At 40.8% G+C, this 21250-nt stretch overlaps 1 protein-coding gene across 1 annotated transcript in view; it reads left to right on the top strand.

The window, feature by feature from the left end:
• The window catches only part of CSGALNACT2 (chondroitin sulfate N-acetylgalactosaminyltransferase 2), a 34032-nt gene extending 23536 nt beyond the window's left edge, over positions 1-10496 (top strand). The window contains exons 3-8 of the mRNA XM_087763725.1: positions 2790-3006; positions 3547-3648; positions 5348-5526; positions 7103-7197; positions 8657-8738; positions 9844-10496. Coding sequence (XP_087619851.1) covers positions 2790-3006; positions 3547-3648; positions 5348-5526; positions 7103-7197; positions 8657-8738; positions 9844-10136 — 968 coding nt within the window. The 3' untranslated portion in view covers positions 10137-10496. The remainder of the gene's footprint in view (positions 1-2789; positions 3007-3546; positions 3649-5347; positions 5527-7102; positions 7198-8656; positions 8739-9843) is intronic.
• The last annotated feature ends 10754 nt before the right edge of the window (positions 10497-21250 follow it).

Genomic DNA, 21250 nt, shown 5'->3' with positions numbered 1-21250 from the left:
CCATAAAAGTATTCAAGTTAGTAAAATACCTATGGAGGTTAGCTCATAGCAAGGAGAATAACTCAAGGAGCACATACTTACTATTTAAAAGAAGTGTGGTGCTGGTAGGATGTTGAGATTCAAAAGTTTGGAATCTTATATTCCAGCAATTGAATGTTGACAAGGGACTACTCAAATTTGGACTTGCATATTAAGGTCTTTATGAAGTTACAGCAGCCTTTTTTTTAAAGTTACTTTAATCTAGAAATTTTTATTCTGTACTACAGCCTTTGGTAGTAGACTGACATGAAAGCTTATCCTTTGATTAAAGATAAGCTATTGGCAACTGTGACATGCTTTTTAAAAACTTCCCTTACATTATAAATGGTATTTTCATCTGTAAACAGCTATTGGATACTAGAGGAAGGAATACAGTATACAATACTGAATGTTAATTTATGCAGAAGTGCTGGTACAAAGTATTTGCTGCGTGTTGCATGAGAGCAGGGTGTGCACACACCGTGGTGCATCAGCTGCTCCGATAACCAAGAAGCCGTTTTCAAGCTACAGCGCTGGACTATGCAGTGCAAAGGGTTGGAGTGGAAGAAGGCTGAGAGGGATTTAAGATCTTTTTTTCTCCTTCTAACAGACAACACTGGACTTTTATTGTTTGAAACGCCCTTTTCAGTACTTGTAATTAATATTGATTTGAAAGGGTCATGCTTTTCCTAAGCATTAAAATGTGGTGCATATTTTATGCAGCACTGTGTTCACAAAGGAATAAATGTGGATTTGTGACTCTTAAAGGAGTGCATTGCAAAACTTTGTTCAAAGGGTAAAAAGCATTTAAGTCGAAAGGTTAGATTCAGTCACCATTAACTTCCAGTGTGACGGCACCAGCTTGTTCTGCTACAGCCTGTCTCCCACAGACCCTGTGTGGTGGTCGTGCACATTTCCCATCGGGTCTGCCAGTTCACACGCTCGCCCACAAGAAAGTGCATTACAGAGCTGAATATCGGAGGGGAATAGGGAGCTTGCTGTAAAAGAGAGGCTGTTGGGCAGATACAGGACAGGAGCAGAAGGAGGGAACATCAGTGAATGAAACTGGATTTGGTTTGGGGAGGGAGGCTGGAGCAGAGGAACATGGAGGGAGTTAGGCAGATTTAGGGAAAGAACTCTTTGTAAGGGAGCCTGGGGAATAGTGGGGAAAAAGTTGGGGCAAGCTGGGGAATGTGTACACATTCCTTTGCTTCTTGTATTGAACGAGAAGGTAATGGGAGGAAGGGAACATGCAGGAATATTGGCCTGGGGATAGGGAGAGAAGCAAAGCTGTAAGATCACTTCTTTCTAGTTCCTGAGACAGACACAGAAAACCAAGCTGCTCTAAGTTTGAGGTCTGCTCCCTTTATGTAACTTGACCCCTCTTGATTTCAGCTGTAAAAAACAAAAAAAAAAAAACCCCAACAGCAAAAAGGACAGTATCAATACTGAGCACAAAAGACAACCCTTTGTCACCAGAACAGTTCATCTACCCTGTGCCCTGCCACCTTCTTTCTGGGTGGGAGGCTGGGAGAGGATTTCAGCTGCTCTGGAGGCTGGCTTGCAGGAGAAGAGGCAGTTCAGGCCTGCCAAGTGAGTGGAAATACACTGGTTGCATGGTGTAAAGGCAAGTGTGTTCATCACACTTGGGGATCTGCAGCTATTCATAACTTTCTCAATGGTATGTGTGGCCAGCGCAACTGAAAGTTGTTTGGTTCGTAGTGTAGCTTATGTTTCTCCTCTATAATATACCTTTTCCTTGTGGGGAAGAGAGGAGAGCTGAGATGGAGTGAACATAGGGCAATTCTGTTGGAGGATTTTTCCTGTCATTATTTCATCCTCTCAGGTTAATATAGATACAGGATTACCAACACAGAGCTCAGTTCAGTCAAAGCCACAGATGAGTCTTGGTCTTTTCCTTTGTGGTGTAAAATTAGAGAGACTGTTGGCTTGAGTTGCTTCCTTGATGGTCCTTAAATGAAAACAATCAGCTAACCTAAATATTTGTTCTGAAGGGGATAGATTTCCCTACCTGTTAGGAGTAAAATGTCTCTAAATAGGTAATCCTGTTTATAGAGAACTGGTATTGTTTCCTCAAAGTGTTACAGCTATGTAGAAAACTTCTGCTTACATACTTAGAGGACCATAGCTACAGTAAAATGCCACTATCCTTATTTATGGGATAGAACGCACTGTAGCTAGTGGTCAGCAGTGAAAACAGTTTTAAAGCATTCCAGCATTTATTGCATGGATTTTTTTTTTTTCATATCACATTTCAGATTCTACAGGCTTTGTCAAGCAAGTTACTGTGTCATTTGTTCTGCCCACAGCTTGTGTTGTGTTGATTACTGGCCAGATGATCTCAGCTTTTACTGTGGGCTAGCTCAGGGGAAGATCCTTACTGAAGGGCTTAAGAACAGGCAATATTAGGTTTCAGCCATCCTTTTCCATAGCAAATAGTTGAATTCCCTTTTTGTTGGGAAGATCCAACTCTAATTCTGCCTGAAAAGTTGATGTAGGACCATAAAACCTGTCTAAGAAGCAAGGGAAGCTGGAGGTTGTTTGAGATTGTTTTTCAGATTTGGTCTAAGAAGGTAGGAGGGTGATTGTGATAATTGGTGGTTTGTGGATTTTTTTGTTCGTTTTTAGGAAAACACCAGAAGCTTTTCCCCAAAAGCTTTATTTTTCACTTCTCAGGAAAAACAGTGTTTCTGAAATAAAATTGCTGGGATCTTTGACTTTACAAATTACTTGTGTGACTTATTCTTCAGGTTACTATCGTACAGAAAGAGATAAGGGGACACAGTATGAGCTGTTTTATAAGAAGATGGATGGCATGGAATACAGGCATGTCACCTTGTTCCGACCTTTTGGACCCCTCATGAAAGTGAAGAGTGAAACGGTCGATATTTCTAGATCAATCATTAACATTATTGTTCCTCTTGCTGGAAGAACTGAGGCATTTGCACAATTTATGCAAAACTTTAGGTAGGTGCATGAGATTCTATAGTGAGCTATATTGCTGATTTTCAGTATTTTGTTCCATTTTCAAAATGAATTTCTGTTCTTGTGGATTTGCAACAGAACTAATGATTCCAACATTGTGTGCAACTGCCTTGGGATGTTTGTAATTGAACCTATTGTATGGAGAAAATATTCCTTTCTAAAAGGATTCAAGAGATTCTCAAACTGCACCAAAATCCCTTTTAGACCAAGTACCAGGGCCACTGTGAACCTGGACACAGATGATCTTGAACATTGTTTCTGTATTTACAACAGTTTTTGAGCTCCTGTTTATAAAATAAGGTGTTGGAATGAGACACACAGTATTGGAACCTTCTGATTCAAATGGGAAAGATGGGGAAAGAAGAGGGAAAACATCTTTCCTTGTTTTCATTAGAAGCTTGTTGAAGTCTGACCAGAATACTTAAATGTGCTAATACTTTTAAATGCAATAGCTTTTAAGTACCTGAAGCTTCTGTTGTGTTGCAAGTAATTATTAATATCAGCTTATCTTTGTGCTTATAGGGATGTGTGTATTCATCAGGATAAGCGTGTTCACCTCACAGTGGTGTATTTTGGACAAGATGGTCTATCAGAAGTAAAAAGCATCCTAGATTCCGTAGCCAGGTAAGTATGTTGATCCAATGTCAGTCAATACAAACTGTATTGATTGGCATTTAAAATGTTTTTTAAAAAGGATGAAATAATAAAAAGAATAATTTTATAGTCTGTTACAGGTTAATAGGAAAAGTAAGCTTTATTTACAGTACAGTATTTTTTGGTTACAGATTAAGTTGCAAAAGTCTCCTGAAGACTACTAAAAATCAAGTTATAGGCCAAAAAAAGACTAACAGCAGTGGTTTTGAGGTTTCTATCTGACAGTCCAAAAAAATAACAGGGGTGAATATTCAGTCATTCTAACAGATCGGTAAGAATTAAAGTTCTTTTGGAATGGGGATGTACATTTTGATAGTTCTTTCACTGGAAAAACAATTTTGTTTAATGATAAGGAAGAGAAATGTAGTCAAAGTAGGCTGGTGGACTGCTGACTGTGAGAAGTTAAGCTTCGCTCTCTATCCTCTAGGTACTAGGTAATTGGGCCCATACTTACCCTCTGCTATAAAACAACTGTAAACACTGTTTCATTGTGGCTGTCTCAGCAAATAGCATTACAGCAGTATGGATTTAAAATTCCCAAAATTTGCATTTTTTTTTTTTTTTTTGCTTAAGAGGGATGGGACAGGTAATAGCATCCGTAAGCCTGTAGCTAAGGGGCTCTTTCTCTGCCTGAGCTCTTGTGCTCGTCCCTGAGCTGGGAGCCTGTTACCCTTGTTAGCCAAGGATGAGCTGGGCTACCAAGTATCCCCATCTCACAACACAGGCCAAGGCTCTGCTCAGTGAAATGTATTAGGCACAGGTTATTGTGTTGCTGGCTTAAAATGTGACAGCGAGTTGGCCTGGCATGCACAGACATCTAGGAAGGGAGGAGTGCTTCTGCCTTCCTCCCACAGAGCCTCCCTGGCATCTAGCTTGCCTGGTGTCGGCCACTTCTGTTTCTAAGGCCTCTCTGCTGCCTGCCGTGCTCCCTGTGAGAAGTCCTCTTCTCACAGCATTGAGTCAGATTCAGTGCTGCAAACTCACTGGGCATTTATCTGGTTCTTTATCTTCTTAGTGGTGCTACTGTTGAGTATCTTCACTCTGTTCTCTGCAAGCATTGACCTCTGAAGTGTCTCTGAAGTAGACGCTTAACTTTGCTTGAAGATATTCCCCAGTCTCCCTTTGCTGATCCTTCCCTCTTCTGCGATGAGTAGAGGCATGTGTGCTACTGGTATGAAATAGAGAGGAGAAGCAAACTGACTGGGTTACGGTGGCATCACCAGGCAGGTGGCCTTTTGCCTCTTGAGTTTGGTGGTGCCGGGACTCTGGCTTTCCGTTTGCCCTCCTCTCTGACACAGTGAAGACAGAGATATTGCTCTATTAGTCAGGACTTCTTAGCTTGTGGGGACAAATTCTAGATGGCATCGTAATTTCAGAGAACACTTTAATTCATGTCGGTTGTTAAAAGGCCTTTTAAATCTGTCTGAATGATTAAATGCAAAGTGAAGTTATGAAGTAAGACTGAGGTCCATCTTTTTACAATGTCTAAACTCTGACACTTAAAATAGACAACTAAGTGGAACAGATATTTTTTCTCATCCTGATGATATAACTGGTTTTTTTAAAAATTTCCGGAATGAAATTACTGTAAAACGCTGAAAAAGTATAAACGGTCCCTTCCGCCCCCCCACACGGATTTATTTTGGGTTTGGCTCTGTTTTTCTTCTAGAGAAACTAATTTCCACAATTACACGCTCGTCTCTCTGAATGAGGAATTTAACCGAGGCCGGGGACTTGACATGGGTGCCAGAGCCTGGGAAAAGGGCGAGGTCCTGATGTTCTTCTGTGATGTTGATGTTTATTTCACAGCCGAGTTCCTCAACAGTTGTCGCTTAAATGCTGAGCCTGGTATGTTCTTTTACAGTTGCTGTAACTGAGTCTTGTCATCTTGTTTGCCTTAAACTGACCCGTGCTGAGCTTATAGAAAACTAACTTGAATGGTGAAGCTTATTCAATACCATGCACCTAGGAAGATGAAAAAGCACAAAAGACAATAGTATTTAGACTGAGAAATAACTTTTGCATTAGCGTAGCTTGTTTTCAGAACATGTTGTCTTTTTTGTACAATAAGTACAATTTTCACATTTTCTTAAGATTTGGCTGTCAAAGAAAGCTGGACAGTTTAATTGCTTTAACAGTTAGACTGCATGTAAATTTGTATACCAAAACTCAGTGCAGCACTTTACGGTGGCAGGTGATTTTTTTTATACTGAAATCTTTAACAAGTTTGTGTTGTCTTCTCACACTTGTATGGCCAAGACACATCACATACGAATGGTTTTCAGTAGAGCTACACAATGTGCTCCTTACAGAGACTGAGCTAATGTTCCGCATTTACATCCCAAGCTCTGAAATTTTCTGACCATTTTTCACAAGTTTGTGTGAAGCTTGTGTGTTCTACAAGCTTCTGCCAAGAAGGATAAAGCTTTCTTGAGTTAACAAGTGTGCTAGTTAAGACCTTCTCCTGTGAAACATTTGGGGTTTTTTTAATGCTTACTCTTATTCCAGATTTGTTGCAGCCAGAAACCATTTTCTCCAGATGTCAATTTTGAATGAATAGATACTTTTTCTTCACATAATAAACAGGCAAGAAGGTTTGCTATAAGCCAGATATTTGGATTCTGTTTCTTGCTTTTTCTTTCATTTCTGCCTGTCTCTGCACTTCATGAAACTAATTTTATAAATAATTGGAAAAACTTTGGAGAGGAGTGTCATGTGAGCTTTCACAAGGAAGGGAGTTTGAAAGACTGCTTGACAATTCATCCTGACAGTTTGTCACCTTTGCTTCAAGTAAGATCTGAAAGTGCTTCTCACGTGTTCAGAGTTCATGCCCAAATCCAGGATACTGAGTATTCTCGTGGGCTGTCATCGATACCTTTGCACCACTGGCAATGCAAGAGATTCTTGAAAAATATTTATCTGGCTTCTGTAATAGGCATAATTGGCATAGAACTGGTGTCACAGCATCATCAGGATACTCATGATGCTTAATGCCCTTGCAGGACATCCTGGATGTACACATTTTTAATGCTTGTGGAAAGAGGCACTCTCATAAAACTGAAGCTATGCAAGGTGTTACTTGGACTTGGTTTTAGCTTTACTGCATACCATTATTGCAGGGATTTTTCACTGTCATCTAATGTGATATTGTGATACATACTTATACACATATAAAATATTATATATATATAACTATATATAAATGCATACCTATAGAGTATATATAAATATGTGTACATATATATTTTTTTAATCCTGTGAGCTCTGCCTCACTAGATATTATGAGCTACCTAGCAGTTAGACCTTATTTATTTTTCATTAGATGGCTAGTAGCTAATATTTCATATAAAGAGAATATTTTTAGTTTCCTCTTGCCTTCAGAAAGGATGCCCACAGTGAGTAACAATTACCTTTTGACTTCCAGGGAGAAAGGTGTTTTATCCTGTGGTATTCAGCCTTTATAATCCTGCTATTGTCTATGCCAACCAAGATATACCACCCCCTGTGGAGCAACAACTGGTAAGCAGTGTGGTTTATTCTGGATAGAATTGGTTGTGCTTTGTATTAAAAGAAAATTGAGTGTAACTTAATAGTCTGTTTGGGATATCTTATGACCTTTGGCAGTGTGTATCTAAACACTTTTCTGTTATGGGCAAAGCACTTGGAAGAAAAGCTTATCAAACAGTACAAAACTCGTTCTTAGATAAACTTGGAGTTCTGCATAGATTTAAAAAAAAAAAATTGCTACTAGTCAAATGAAGTTGGTAGTTCTGATCTCTTGCTTAATACTGGCTTGCAAAGCCAGTACGTTAGGAGGATAGTGGCATAACATGGCAGCAACTTTCGTCTTATGTTCCAGCAAACAAAGAAGTGGTGAAAGGGCAAAACCTCTGAATGGTGCCTGATAAGCTTCCCTCATATCGACTCTCTGCTGACTACCAAATGGTAGCTGCAGGAAGCGTGCCATGTAACTCGAGGTGGCCTAAGATGTTCAGTCAGTTGCTTTTTTCATGCTGTGGACAGCTGTACTCTGTGCAGATTGTTTCTTTACCTTTGCCGTCCAACATCTGCCAGAACTATGGGCTGTTATACCGCTAATCTCATCTTGCTTTTGGAATGAGAAACACTGCTTCTAGAGAAGCTCGTAGTCAAAATAATAAACAAATAAATCCCACAAAAATTCAGGAGAATAGGTTTAAGGATAATTTGAGGCTCAGCAGAAAAAAGTTCGTACTGTGTTTCTGGGCCTTTGTGGGCTGAAGATGGAATGGCCATGGTCAATATCCAGCCTGACTCTCTTTCAAGAGAAATTTCATAAATGACAATTGGGTTTCACAGCTTGGACTTCTGAGGTAGACAGGTTTGGAGGAGAGAAAGCAGAGTGCAATACAGCCTTACTAAGAGAAAAGAAAAACATAATAACCCTCACCCTCTATGTTGTTTGCAAGGATCCTACTGAAAGTAGGAGGGAAGCTTTTGCATATGGCCTCAGGTAGTCACAGCTGAGAGAGGAGTGAGCTCCTGCCTGACAACTCTGCTCTTTACTTTTTTGAATCCAAGAACTTTATGGTTGCTGATTTCAGTCACAAAACTTACTTTTCTTGTCATACCAGAACAAGAAGAGACAAATGTGGCCTTAAAAATGGGGTAGGAGTTGGAGTATCAGGAACAGATGATTTGGCAATAGACTTACCAAAAATATAGCAGATATATAGAAATTAGAGGTGGTGTGGCAGAAAGGTAAATGTGGAAACTGCAATGCGAGTAAGTATTTGGAATCAGATGGCAAAGGGTGAAGTGAACAGCAGGTAATTAGGAAGTCCACATCTGTGCATGACACAGAAATACTAGAAGCGTTATATGCTGTATCCTGCACTAAGCAAATGATTGGAAGAGCTTAGCTTTCTACAAAACCAAGTGCAATGTACCTCCTTCAATGTATTTTGCATTTCAAAAATATATTGTTTTAAAATTGCAGGTACACAAGAAGGATTCTGGTTTCTGGCGGGATTTTGGCTTTGGGATGACTTGTCAGTATCGGACAGACTTTCTGACTGTTGGTAAGATGAAACCGTAAAAAAAAATTTCATGTGTTTAAGAATTGATTCTCTGTTCTTGTCTAATGACAGGAAAGTAATGCATTTATTTCTTCTATTTCTTCTCCTAAGCCCAGCAGTCAGACTTGCTTGACAAGTTTGACCCATGAGATAAATTAGTTTTTCTAGATTTTGATGTCCCACCTGATGAGCGTTTGCTGAAAGTCACAATATTTTTAGTAACAACATTTCACTCTAGAACTTTTAAAGATCATTCCTGTTTTTTGTACTTTGTGACTGTCTGAAGCAAATTAATGAAGTTTAAGAAACACATCCCTCAAGTAGACCGCTAACATACACAGGAAGCATTCAAATTCTTTTTTTTAAATCACCTTGAGTAGCTGAATTTAATTGTTCGAGGCTTTAGAAATAGGCTTTGGCACCCCCTCGTGGCATGCTGTTAAAACTGAGAACAGCTTGGTGTGCTTGAATTTGGAAGATGGTCTTGAAGGTAGTCTGCCAGAAGGTGTAATGATATAGCCCTATATGCTGTATAATGGCTTGAATGCAGGCTGATTTCTAATAGCAGTCATATTGCCATGTGTATGGTATAGGGTAAACAAAGACTTCATAATAGAGTTTTGAAATTGTGCATGAGTCTGGGTCGATTTTCACTAGTGTCCTGGAAAGGTAAGAGAACTTAAAATGGTGGAACAGGTTCCTTTCCTTAATCCAGCTTTTTAAGTTGTGACCTATGGAGTAATTGCTGGCATTTTTAGAGAGGGCTTTTAATATGGTGCATGACTGCTTCATTTTCCAACTGCTAAAATCCATTATGATTGCTAAAAATAACCCAAAAGCATAGCCAGTGAGGTTTGCCTACAGTTTTCTGCAGCTGTCACATGGGATGTCATGCATAATGTGATTTGGAGACAGTGTTCTAAGAGACTTTCTGAAGCCAGCAGTGCATGATCTGTGTCCTGGGCAGTTTCCACCGCAAAGGATGTGGTATGCCTGAAGCTCCTCTCCTCAATTTGGCATGCTTTGACATGGAGAACTTTAAAGTTAATTACTCTAGAATTTCTGGTATGGTGTACCAAAATAATGTTCTCTGATATTGTTTTTATAGGGGGTTTTGACTTGGAAGTGAAAGGCTGGGGCGGTGAGGATGTTCATCTTTACAGAAAGTACTTGCACGGTGACCTTATTGTGATCAGAACACCGGTCCCCGGTCTCTTTCACCTCTGGCATGAGAAACATTGCGCAGACGAACTCACTCCAGAGCAGTATCGCATGTGTATACAGTCCAAAGCCATGAACGAGGCCTCTCACTCACACCTTGGGATGCTGGTCTTCAGGGAGGAGATCGAGACTCACCTCCGTAAGCAGGCTTACAGGACTAACAGCGAAGCAGTGGGTTAAATGTCACCCCCATGACATTTGATGACTTCAAATTCACAGTGAACCAGCATCATTTTACAGCCTTAATTCAGCTTAAAAATGCAGTGCCTCTCTTTTTCAGTGAAGAAGAGTTTAGGGGGTTTTTGGTTCTTGTATTTGTTATCTGAGTAATTCTTTGACTGTTATGCTGTTATCTACATATCTTGCAAGTTCAAGCACCTCAAATAAATTGGAAAGTGTCTGTAGTTCAAGGAAAGTGTCTTTGGTATCAATTGGAAAAATCAGTGGAACGTACAACTCAACACTTTTCCACACGGTACATTTCAATTCTTATATTTGCATTATTTTAAGAATTAAATAATGTTTTGTCTTTGTCTTGAGTATTTTCAGTCTCTATGGCTCACTGCACTGTGACTTTAGAAGGATACTATACTTACACTCCATTGTAGAAACAAGAGAAAGGTGTGAAAAAGAATCCTGCCGTGCGAGGTATATGGGACGCGCTGACTGGTACGCCAACTGTTCAGGTTGCTGATTTCACAGCAAGGGCTTGGTGCTGCATTTGCTGTATGAACAGACATTCACATGGTTGAATATAGAATAATCCATGTTAAAGAGGGGGAAATGAAAATCTTTTTAAGTGGAATTTTGGAGCATATAATGTAATTTCACACTGCAAAAGAGACACCACCTTTTTGTCTCAGTGATGGATCAGACCAGTTGGGAATGTTCCAGTTGGGTGTTTCTGGGTCTGGTCTTTTCCCACAGTAGACTCCGCATCACAGAATCCCTTCTATAAACTGAGCTTTGCTCTTAAACTCGTTTGTTTAAAGCTTTCTGGCCCCACTCCTCCTTATTCAAATGCCCTGCTTGTACATCTTGTCCTTTAAGTTGAAGAACTACCTTTTCATTCCCATAAATTTATTAGAGGCCCATTTGCTACTATGCCAATATTATCCTTTTGCTTTCTTTTTCTGGCATTTTCCTTACATGGTTTTGGAAGGCAGTCACATACTCTTTACCTTTTTCACCGACTGAAAAAGCAAGTGCTATTACAGTCTTTCTTCATATGATGCTCTCCATTCCACTGATTATGCTAGTAGCCTTATTCGTCACTTTTTCAGTTTGAGGGGGTTTTAGTTTTGTTTTGTTTTTCTTTGTTGTTTTTTGGTTTTTTTTTTTTTGAGCATGCATAACCAAAATTATGCTGTGGTCTCATTAGTGCCTTGTACAATGGCACTACTACTTCCCTACTTCCCTTTTGGGTATTTTGGGATGCATAAACAGTTTAAATGCAGGCAGGTCGTTTTTCTTAATGTTGTCTTATATGCTACCAAATGGCATGCCTCATTTTTAATACATTTGTTTATAGAATGAATGCTGAGAATGCTAATTCAGTGGTTAAACCATTTGCATGGTCTCCACTGAATTTAGAAATTAGTTCAAAACCCTTCTCAAACCAGGTAATTGATCTGTTTATAAATTCAGTTTGCTTCAAGAATTCTGAAGGCAATTAAAGATTTAAATGGTTGATTTCTGAATAGCAGATATGCTGTGCAAATAGTTCTGGGCACTGATCCTTTTTATATGTACATAAAATTTGCCTTTATGTAACTTATTGTGGAGAACAGTGTACTGTATTGTACTTAGAGTGAAGAGAGAATGCATTGCAAGACTTCTTGCAATTGATATTCTCAATATAATAAATGGGATTTCTGCATTTTAGAAATTGTTTTAAGCTGTTTCTTTGAAATAAGTTTTTACAATAATAATTTACAAGGCAGATGACATGGTGGATTCAAATAGTAGTATTTGGAGTGAGAAGTTCAACCAGCTCATTTTTGCATCTGAAGTGAATATTTACCCAGATCAGATACAAAAGTGCGGAGTTAGTTCCCCAGACAATTTAAACTTATACCAGATGTTATCTTAGAATCATAGAATTGTCTAGCTTGGAAAAGACCTCTAAGATCATCAAGTCCAACTGTAAACCTAGCACTGCCAAGCCCAGCACTAAACCATGGCCCTAAGTGCCACATCTACCTGTCTTTTAAATACCTCTAGGGATGGGGACTCAACCACTTCCCTGGGCAGCCTGTTCCAATGCCTGACTACCCTTTCAGTGAAGAAGTTTTTCCTAATATCCAATCTAAACCTCCCCTGGCACAACTTGAGGCTGTTTCCTCTTGGCCTATCGCTTGTTACTTGGCAGAAGAGACTGACCCCCACCTCACTACAACCTCCTTTCAGGTAGTTGTAGAGGGTGATAAGGTCTCCCCTCAGCCTCCTCTTCTCCAGGCTAAACAACCCCAGTTCCCTCAGCCTCTCCTCATAAGACTTGTGCTCTAGACCCTTCGCCAGCTTCATTGCCCTTGTTTGGACATGCTCCAGCACCTCAATGTCTTTCTTGTAGTGAGGGTAGCCTCACTGGTGCTGAGTACAGGGGGACGGTCACTTCCCTGGTCCTGCTGGCTGCACTATTTCTGATACAAGCCAGGATGCTATTGGCCACCTGGGCCCACTGCCAGCTCATATTAAGCTGGCTGTCAACTAACACCCCCAGGTCCTTTTCTGCAGGGCAGCTCTCCAGCCACTCTTCCCCAAGCCTGTAGTGTTGCATGGGGTTTTTGTGACCCAAGTGCAGGGCCTGGCACTTAGCCTTGTTGAATCTAATCTTACTTTAAATCTTTCTTACTTTAAGATGGTGGTTCCGAATAAAAATTATAAGGTACCAGTGAGAAAAAGATTAAATACATAAGCATGATGATTTGGGGTAAAGATATAAGTGGGACCTTCTACTGAGACTCCAGCCCTTAAACCTTCAGCTGCTATTGCTGCACAAGAATGAGCATCAAAAATGTCTCTTGCTGACACCACCACTGCTTGGCATGCACTGGAATGGATACTGAGGTAGTGCAGAGGTGTTAAGCATTGCTGCAGCTCAGCTCTTATCACTCAATCACTATTTCAGAAGGATCCGGTTGTCCTAGTTTCTGTGTTTTGGAAACACAGCAGACTGCTGATGCTGATAGCCAGATCTCTTCTGCTGCTTTCCACTGGGTGGTTGTGCTTGTCGGCAACGGAGAACAGTGTCACCTGTTAGCGGCATCTGTGCAATCAAAAACGGGCTATGGTGTGGATGCTGGAAGGCAGTTAGGGAAGTCTGAAACTGAATGCAGTCAGCGGGAGCCACTTCTGAAAACTTTTTTTCCATTCATATCCCAGAATGAGGAAGTGAATGCATTGGAGTTAAAAGGAAGTCAGAAGTAGTTAATGTCAGGGTTGGGTATTGACACAAGTAGTCCAAATGACTATTTGAGGACTCCTGAACTTTTGGAGGCCCTTTCAGGCCTGGTCTTTCTCTTGTCGTGGTTCAGCTCCCTGCAGTAACTGCCTGCATAAGAACATGTTTCTGTGGTACACGTCAGGTTGGCAGCTCATTAAGAGTATAGGCAACTATGACCCATTGTGTTCATGCTGTCTTACAAATACCAGCAATACTGGTATGGGCTATGTGCTATGCTAAGTCATTGCAAGGTACTTGCAGCCCCCTGGCAGTAACAAGAACAATTTTAAGCATAGGATCTTCTCGGATGCATTTTGCTGCTGCGTGGTACTAGATTCGGTACGCATGCCTCACCGTGTGCATCTGCAGGTAAGATGGTTTTATTGCTAACAATCAATCTGTAGAACGTTTACAGAAGGAAAATAGTGGGTTGTAATAGTGCTTTACAGGTTGAGGGGTAGCTTACTAGCAACTTTGACATCGGAAATTAAATCAATTACTTAAATTAAAGCTGTTATGATTTAAAATTTACACTTCCAGGGAATTATTACTAATCATGTACAGTTCATGTTCCCTAATGACTTATCATTTTACCTACTCATTTGTCTCTATTATTTAAATTAGATTAAATATATAAATAACTACCTTAACTTTACAGCTTTTAATTAAATCTTAAATAGGGGGGAGTTTATTATCATTCTCAAGTATTTTAACTTTTGCTTTTGGGCTAGGCTACAGGCCTTGGCTATTTAGTTAAAAAAAAGATATCTAAAATTTTTACTTTAGATAATGATTGTCCCTCAAGGAATTAATAGGTATTTTTTCAAAGTAAGATGCAATGTTTTCCTGCAAGAAAGGCAGTCACTGGACTAAGTTAACTGATGACTATTACATGGATGGATTATTTTGTCTATTTTAACAGGGATTCTGCGGAAGAGGACAGGATCCTTTATATATCCCTAGTAATCCCAAAATAGAGAAAAGGTTGAGATCTATGAATTGCAGAGAGAATGAATCTGTTCAGTGTATGCTCCAAAAGTTATTCAAATTTCTAGGAATACATCATAAGATCACCACATGGTGGCTGCTTTCCTGGTCCTGTTCTCCTGCTTTTCATCATTCTTTGTATGGGAGTTTTTCTGGCAAAAGGTCCTCTGGAAGCACTTCACTTTTTCTTGCTTTTCCACCATAGTTTCGGGGAAAGGCATGGATAGAGCCTCTTTCAGGATGCCAATTTTGCAGTTGTTATCAGTTCCTGCTGCATTACCCCAAGGTAACTGATCAAATGTCTTCTCTTTTATGTGGCTGTGGATGACAGTGACACTTTAATTACACTCCCGAGGAATTAACACAAAGCTAAATCACTGCCCAGCATTGGCCAGAAAAATGTGTGAATCTGGAGAGCAGTTTGTTCTCCCCAAGTTCTTAGCATACCTACAAGAAATTACACATGCTGTAGAACTACATACTGAAAACTTGTATGGCTCTTCTTTTCATCACCTCTTTAAATCTTACATCGTGTTGCCCTGGTGCCTTTCTTCACCAGGCTTCTTGTATTATGCTTCGTTTATCTCTGTGTGCTACCTTCCTTATTAACCCAGTCTCTTTTTTCTTCGATATGGCTCCTCTCTTATTTCTTCCAACTCTGTGCCTTAAAGCCTTCAGCCTTTTATATGCTCCAGTCCTGGCTCTTAGCCAACGCAGGAGCCATAGGGAGTCTCAGTTGGCGGCGGTCTGGTGGGGATGAGCGGCGATGCCTGGCAAGGGAAAGCCCAGCGGCCGGACCCTGCGCGCAGGACGGGAGCTGCCAGGCAGTGCAGGAGCTGCTCTCTGCCATTTACCAGCGCTGAGATCTGGCTTTAAACCACAAAGGACTCCATTTATGAACTCTGTGCTACGCATTAGGCTTTTTTTCTCATTTCTGTATTTGTCATAATATTTCATGCTAAAATACAGTAAACTGTTATGGCAACATGAAGTTCATGGCAAAGAGCAGTAATTTAAGACCCATACCCAGTGTTTGATTGCACACCATTGCTTCTGCTCTGTAATGGAACTAGAACAGAAATAGTAGGATATGCCTTTATTATAAAGTGAGTTTACAAGTGATTCCAGTTACCTGAGTGTATTGAACGTCTGATTGCATTTTGGCATAGTCACACTGTGATACGAGCGCATGTGTTTGTATACAGCTGTGTAGCTGTTTTCCCGTTACTGCTGCGTGCGGTAATACACGGCAGGTTTGCTCCTTCCCAGTAAACTGTGTAACTCTTCCTTGAAGGTGTTTCCTAACCTCATCCAAGAAAGGGAGGAAATCAGTCATGTTGCAAATATGAAAATCTCTCGCTTGAAAAATAAATTATATTCTGCATGTTGCTTTAGGCATAAATCTGGCTAAATGGCTGGAAAATATTAACTAAGTGTCTGGTCTCAGGCTTGTAACTGCCAGCAGGGGACTGCAGAGATACAGATGTGCGGATCCACAGCCGTGTGCTGCACCGCAGGCTGCAGCCCATGCAAAGAGCGCAGCTGCCGGGTCAGACTGTGGGAACGGGGCAGCTAAAGGCTTCAGACTCGGCATCGCTGTCCTCCCTGCTGGTGAGAAGCTCCCGGCGGCCAGTGCATGCCACAGGAGCTGCTGGTTGCCCGGCCTTCTCCTTGGGAGCCTTGGTCTGGGCTTGCTGTCTACTGTAGCAACAAACATGGAATCGAGTTAATTGAGGGAGAAGTTAAGCCCCAGGGGTGTCTCCATCCACAGAACAACTTCAGTGACAATTATTAATGCTTCAGGGTTGATACTGAGTTCACATTATTGCTGGTCACCTCCAGCCTGAGGAGCCAGTGCAAACGCAAAACCCATCAGCTCGACGGGCCAAGGCCCTTTGGTTGGAGCCACAGGCAATTTCTGGAGAAAGGAGGAACAGCAAAGTTTTGAGTGGGGCACTTGAGTCGTTGTCAGTTGTCATGGCTCCGACCCACACGACTCCAGGGTGTCAAAATGGGTGTTTGCCATGCACAGCCCATTGCTGGCTCAGCGGAGACCTGCTCTCGGCTTTCCCAAAGCATGCTCTGCCTGCAGAGGGAGAATAAAACCCAGGCTGCTCAGCTTGGGCTGCCCGCCGCTGGGGCATTGCAAAGATAAATGAAAATATTGTGCTTTGGAGTCAGAATCAACTGTTTGCCCACAGTCAGTGCTCAGGTTACGTGGCTGGGTGTTGGGCCACGGCCTCGTGTTTTGACAGATGCTGTTTATATAATGCATCATTTCCCTTTTTTAAGCTGTGGTCCAAGTGTAAAAAGCCAGCTGTGTTTTCCTGGAGGAGTCACTACATTTTAGTGTTAGAGTAGTAAATATAGCAACATTTGTTTAAATAGGAACATGCTCCACTGAATTGAGAAGTAATTTTTTTTCTTTTTTTTTAGCTGTTGTATGCTATCCACATTAATTGTAACCTTTTCCAAGGAACTTGCAATCTGTGGAGGGAAGGGGAAGTGTTCTTCATTAAAGGAAGTCACAACGAGATTAGCTCAGGGCACGCTTTTATGTTAGACCCTTTACAGGAATGAATTCAGGTTGTGCTTTTGAATTTGCAAACTTGAATTTGTTTAAAAATATGCCATTCAATGGGACTAGTAGGTACTGGTTTGGAGAATCAGAAAATACAGATGAAAAAGTAGAAAAAGTACAGGGAAATACTTAGTTCTGGCCTGCTGCATCCAGAAGAAAATACTTAGTGCCTTTTTTTTTAATTTCATAAAAGCCCATGACCCTTCAGACTTCGAGATACACACACCTATGGAACTTAAAACTTCTTTGTAAACTGTATTTAAGACTGGAGAATTGCATAAGGTGGGAAAGAGAAGTGGTGGGTAAGCCCTAACTACTTGTATCTGAATGCAGACGTATATTTAAACTGCAGTTTTTAGTGCATGCCAGAATACAAACTTTAGAATAAAATTAAACAGCTTTTTGCTTTGTCAGATTAGTAAGTGAAAGGAAAAGAACTTCAAATAGCCTTTAAAATGATGATTCAGCATAAATGTAGTAACTCATCGACTGCTGCATCAGTATAATGATAAAAGCTTTGCGCGTAGCCAAGGTGGGTTTAGCTTTCATTTGCCTGAGGTGCCCTTGCTCTGTGTGTGTGACCCCCTACATCTTAAACAGATTAGTCATTCAAATTGTACGCAGCTGTGAAGTAAGACAAGGAACATCGGGATATGGCTAAAGTTAAGCAGTGTTTGGTTCATGCCCCCACGATGCTCATCTCCTCCTTGTCAGGCCTGACTGCATGCAAACTAAAGGGCTCCACCTCTTTCTTCACTGAAAAAGCTTTACAGCAAAGGAGACTAGGATAAAATGCTGCTTTTTACATTTCTGTGGTTGCACTAGCTCTGCAAACCTCTGCTGTTATTGGTATAGTATCACTTTGCCTTAATCAAGGTGTTTGGGCTGTGTGGCTGTTGCAGTCCGCAGGGCAGCTGTGCAGGACACACGTGGGAGCAGGCTAGTGCAAGCACCCCCCCCGCAAACAAAATTCCCCTATACTGGATGACTTTCCAGGATCCAGACTTCCAACTGTTTTAAATTTTAGCATCACGATTGCCTTCAACCTCTTGTGAATTTGTATCAGCTGGGAGGTGGGCCCCACACCTCCTTTAGGAACGTGCAGAGCAGCGCTATACCTTAACGCCAGGTGATGCTAGAAGTGAGCTCTTTGGGCCTCACCCTGACCCCACGGTGAGGGGCTGCCTTTGCCACAGCTGTTGCATTTGCAGTAATGATGGCAGCTGTGTGCTTAATTAGGGCCTTGTGGAATAATTAGCCTCTCTCATTTGGTCCCTAAAGCTAGCAGAAAAATGTTCTTCTACTTCTTTCCCAAGCAATGTGGTCTCTCTTCTGGATTAGAATAAGGTAAATGTTTTATTGGTTTTTCTGGGATATGCTACTCTGAGATTGTACCAAAAAGGGAATGGCTTCCCTCTTGTTAACAGGAGACCTTGTGTGCTTCTGCAAAGGATATGTTGTGCTGGGTTTGAAGAATAGGTGCTGTAGCTGGGATCTGTATGGCAGTACCTTGTGGTGAAAGTACTTCTAAACTGAAGGTACAATATTAAATAAGACCCTTTTGCATTCAAGTCTAAATGTTGGCATAAGGTTGTATTAAAACACAGCCCTGTTTTGGTTAGCTTAGTCCTGTTCTGGGACAAGTGAAATAAGTCTCTCTAGACTTGAAATAAAGTGCCTAGATAGGAGTTTGTGGTCATTTAACTCGTTTATTTGAAGTGCTGTGAGTTTGTATGTACTCTGGTGAGTTTTCCTAGAGGAGTATTTTTAACCCCAATGGTTTCAAGGTTGCTTTGTAGCTATAGGGCTTGTATGTCTCACATAACTTAGGTATCTTGACCCATGTCCTCTAAGTTTTCAGTCCAACTGCTGTAAAACCCCTTTGCTGCTGCAAGTTAACTTAGTTAAAGGATTTATCATTTTCTTTCATAGGTAGAATGCTTTGCAGTCGGTACCCAGATTGCATGTAAAAGAGGATGCTAATCCATTCCTGCTATTTGCAGTGCCAGTGACTTACCAAATTCTCTTCAAGGTGGTCCTTGCGTTTATAATTGTGATGGTGTCTAATTTTAAAAATTCCAGGAACTATTTTTTTTTTTTTTTTTTTTTTTTTGCAATTGCTTTGGCATTTGCGTGTCCGTGGGGGGGCGCACATGCTCTTTGCTAGCACCTAAGTGTTCTCAGCCTTCTGCTAAAAATGCCCTTTTAACAAAAAAAATACATCTCTGGAGTAAAATAAAATTTAACGTAGAGGCTATAAAAACACCCTTCACGGATCTGGTGTACGACCTGGCTGGCTCCTGCTGAAGGCAGTGGCAAGTGTGCCCGGGCAGTAGAGACACGGTTGTGAAATGAACGGGGAGTTTCTCCCACGCGAAACAGTGGTGTGCATTTGCACGGTGTGGTGAACGTGGAGGAGACAGGAGATGAAGCTGTGCAGAGCTGTGGAAACACGAGCTAACAGCCTCGGTGGTGGCTTTGGCCCCAGGAGAGCCCGAGCACTTGCATGGATTTCCTGCAGCCTTATGCAAGCTTAAGTGGCTTCTCTCTGACTTTGTTACGAGCCATGGGGAAAATGATCATATTAAAGGGATAGTTAGAAGAAAAAAAGAAATACGTTTGAGATTGCTCGGTGCTGAGGTACACTCTGGAGAGGAACTTAAAGGCAGATCAAAGCTCAGGCTACTCTCAGCATGCGAGTTGCACACTCTTCTGGGCCGTGCAGTTATTGGGGAGCAGCTGGGATGGTGTTCTGGCCTGCAAATGCAGTCCACGTAGAGGAGTAGTTGAGGTTTTTTTGTGGTTGTTTGCTTCTTAAGATCTTGTCAAAGTGACTTTTTGGCTGCTGGGTTCCTGTGAAATTCTTCTTGGGTTACTTGGATACCGCGAAATTTCTGAGAAGTAAAGTGAGATAAGAGGCGTAAAGGGAAAAAAAAATGGTTTTGCTTGGATTTGTGGATTTATTTATTACTTGCTTGGATTTTACATTTTTGAAGCATTTTAGGAGTGATTTTTTTTTTTTTTTCAAATTGAGACAAGTTCTTCAGCACTGAGCTATGATGTCCGCAGATATGAATAGTTCAACGTTTCATTAAATTCTGCTAGTGCCATAGGTATTGCAGACTTTAATCAAATACATCACTTAAAGCTGTGCTTGCTGAGCCCCCGAGTGCTCTGTTGCTGCAATTGATGATGTGCTACACTTCTCTATTTTAATAGGTATTTGGGGAGGTGGAGTGTTGTTAGTAGTATCTTCTTTGAATTGAATGTAAACAACTGGATGTTGTTTAAATATTTAAAAGGCAACTTTCAATGTCAACGCTGATGGATAGCAAGATTCTTTGAATTTAATACATCCCAGAATCAGAAGAGGCCTTAGTGTGCTTACGTGACAGAGACTAAAAAGGTGTTAAGTGCTCTTCCATCTGTGTAATGAGAGTCTGTTGGGTCTCCTTGGACTTCTGCCTCCAAACAGAATTATATTAATTTTAAGATATCTAGCTTCTTCAGACTAAGTAGGTAAGATTAAAAATATTGGAGACAAATTTCCACTAAATTTAAAAAGTTTCTTCTTTCCTGACCCAGGTGAAGCAGGGATGTTTGAATCTGGTGCTTTGGTTTGTGTTCGCTTTCAGCTTTCTTTCAATCCTGTAAAATGGTCTCCACACCTTGTGTTGAGATGGGGTTGTTAACAGGAAACCTCTGCATGGCAACAGCCCTGGGTTTTGGGGTTTTTGTTTGTTTGTGTTTTGTGGGGGGTTGCTGGTTGTTGGGCTTGTTTTGTTTTGTTTTCTTCTGGTAGGTGTTACTAATAGTGTCAAGTCACTGTGTACTGGTTTTGCCAAACACTGTTTCTTACAGAGCTTTTTATATAGAAGTGCTTTTTATTATCATTAGTTGTTAGAAGCCAAAGCATTCTTAATATCATAAGGTATGCATCCTAGTAGATCAGAGACAGTATGTTTATTGGCTTAGTATTTTTAAATTAATGTTGCATTTCCTGGTGGTTTGAATTTCTTCCTTACCACATTTCTTGAGGAAAGGGCAGAATACCTATCTGAGACTGCATCAGCACTCCCTGCATGGCATAGAACTTCATTGGGTTTTAATATTTCATTATGAAAATGAACTAATTTCCCAAAGTTATTTTGCAGCAATTAACTGCATCCATTTTCTGTGCAAAAGCTGAATGTGGTTATCAAGAAGCCGCAAAAACGCTGATGTTAGAAATTGCTTACAATGTTGGAAATATTAGAAACATTTACGTTCTTTAGTGCTAGG

Source organism: Nipponia nippon, unplaced genomic scaffold (genome assembly GCF_047370975.1).
Source record: "Nipponia nippon isolate SJK-2023a ecotype South Korea unplaced genomic scaffold, ASM4737097v1 scaffold_3, whole genome shotgun sequence".
Lineage (NCBI taxonomy): Eukaryota > Metazoa > Chordata > Aves > Pelecaniformes > Threskiornithidae > Nipponia > Nipponia nippon.
Note: the sequence above shows the minus strand (reverse complement) of the source record. Positions and strands in the feature narration are given on the sequence as shown.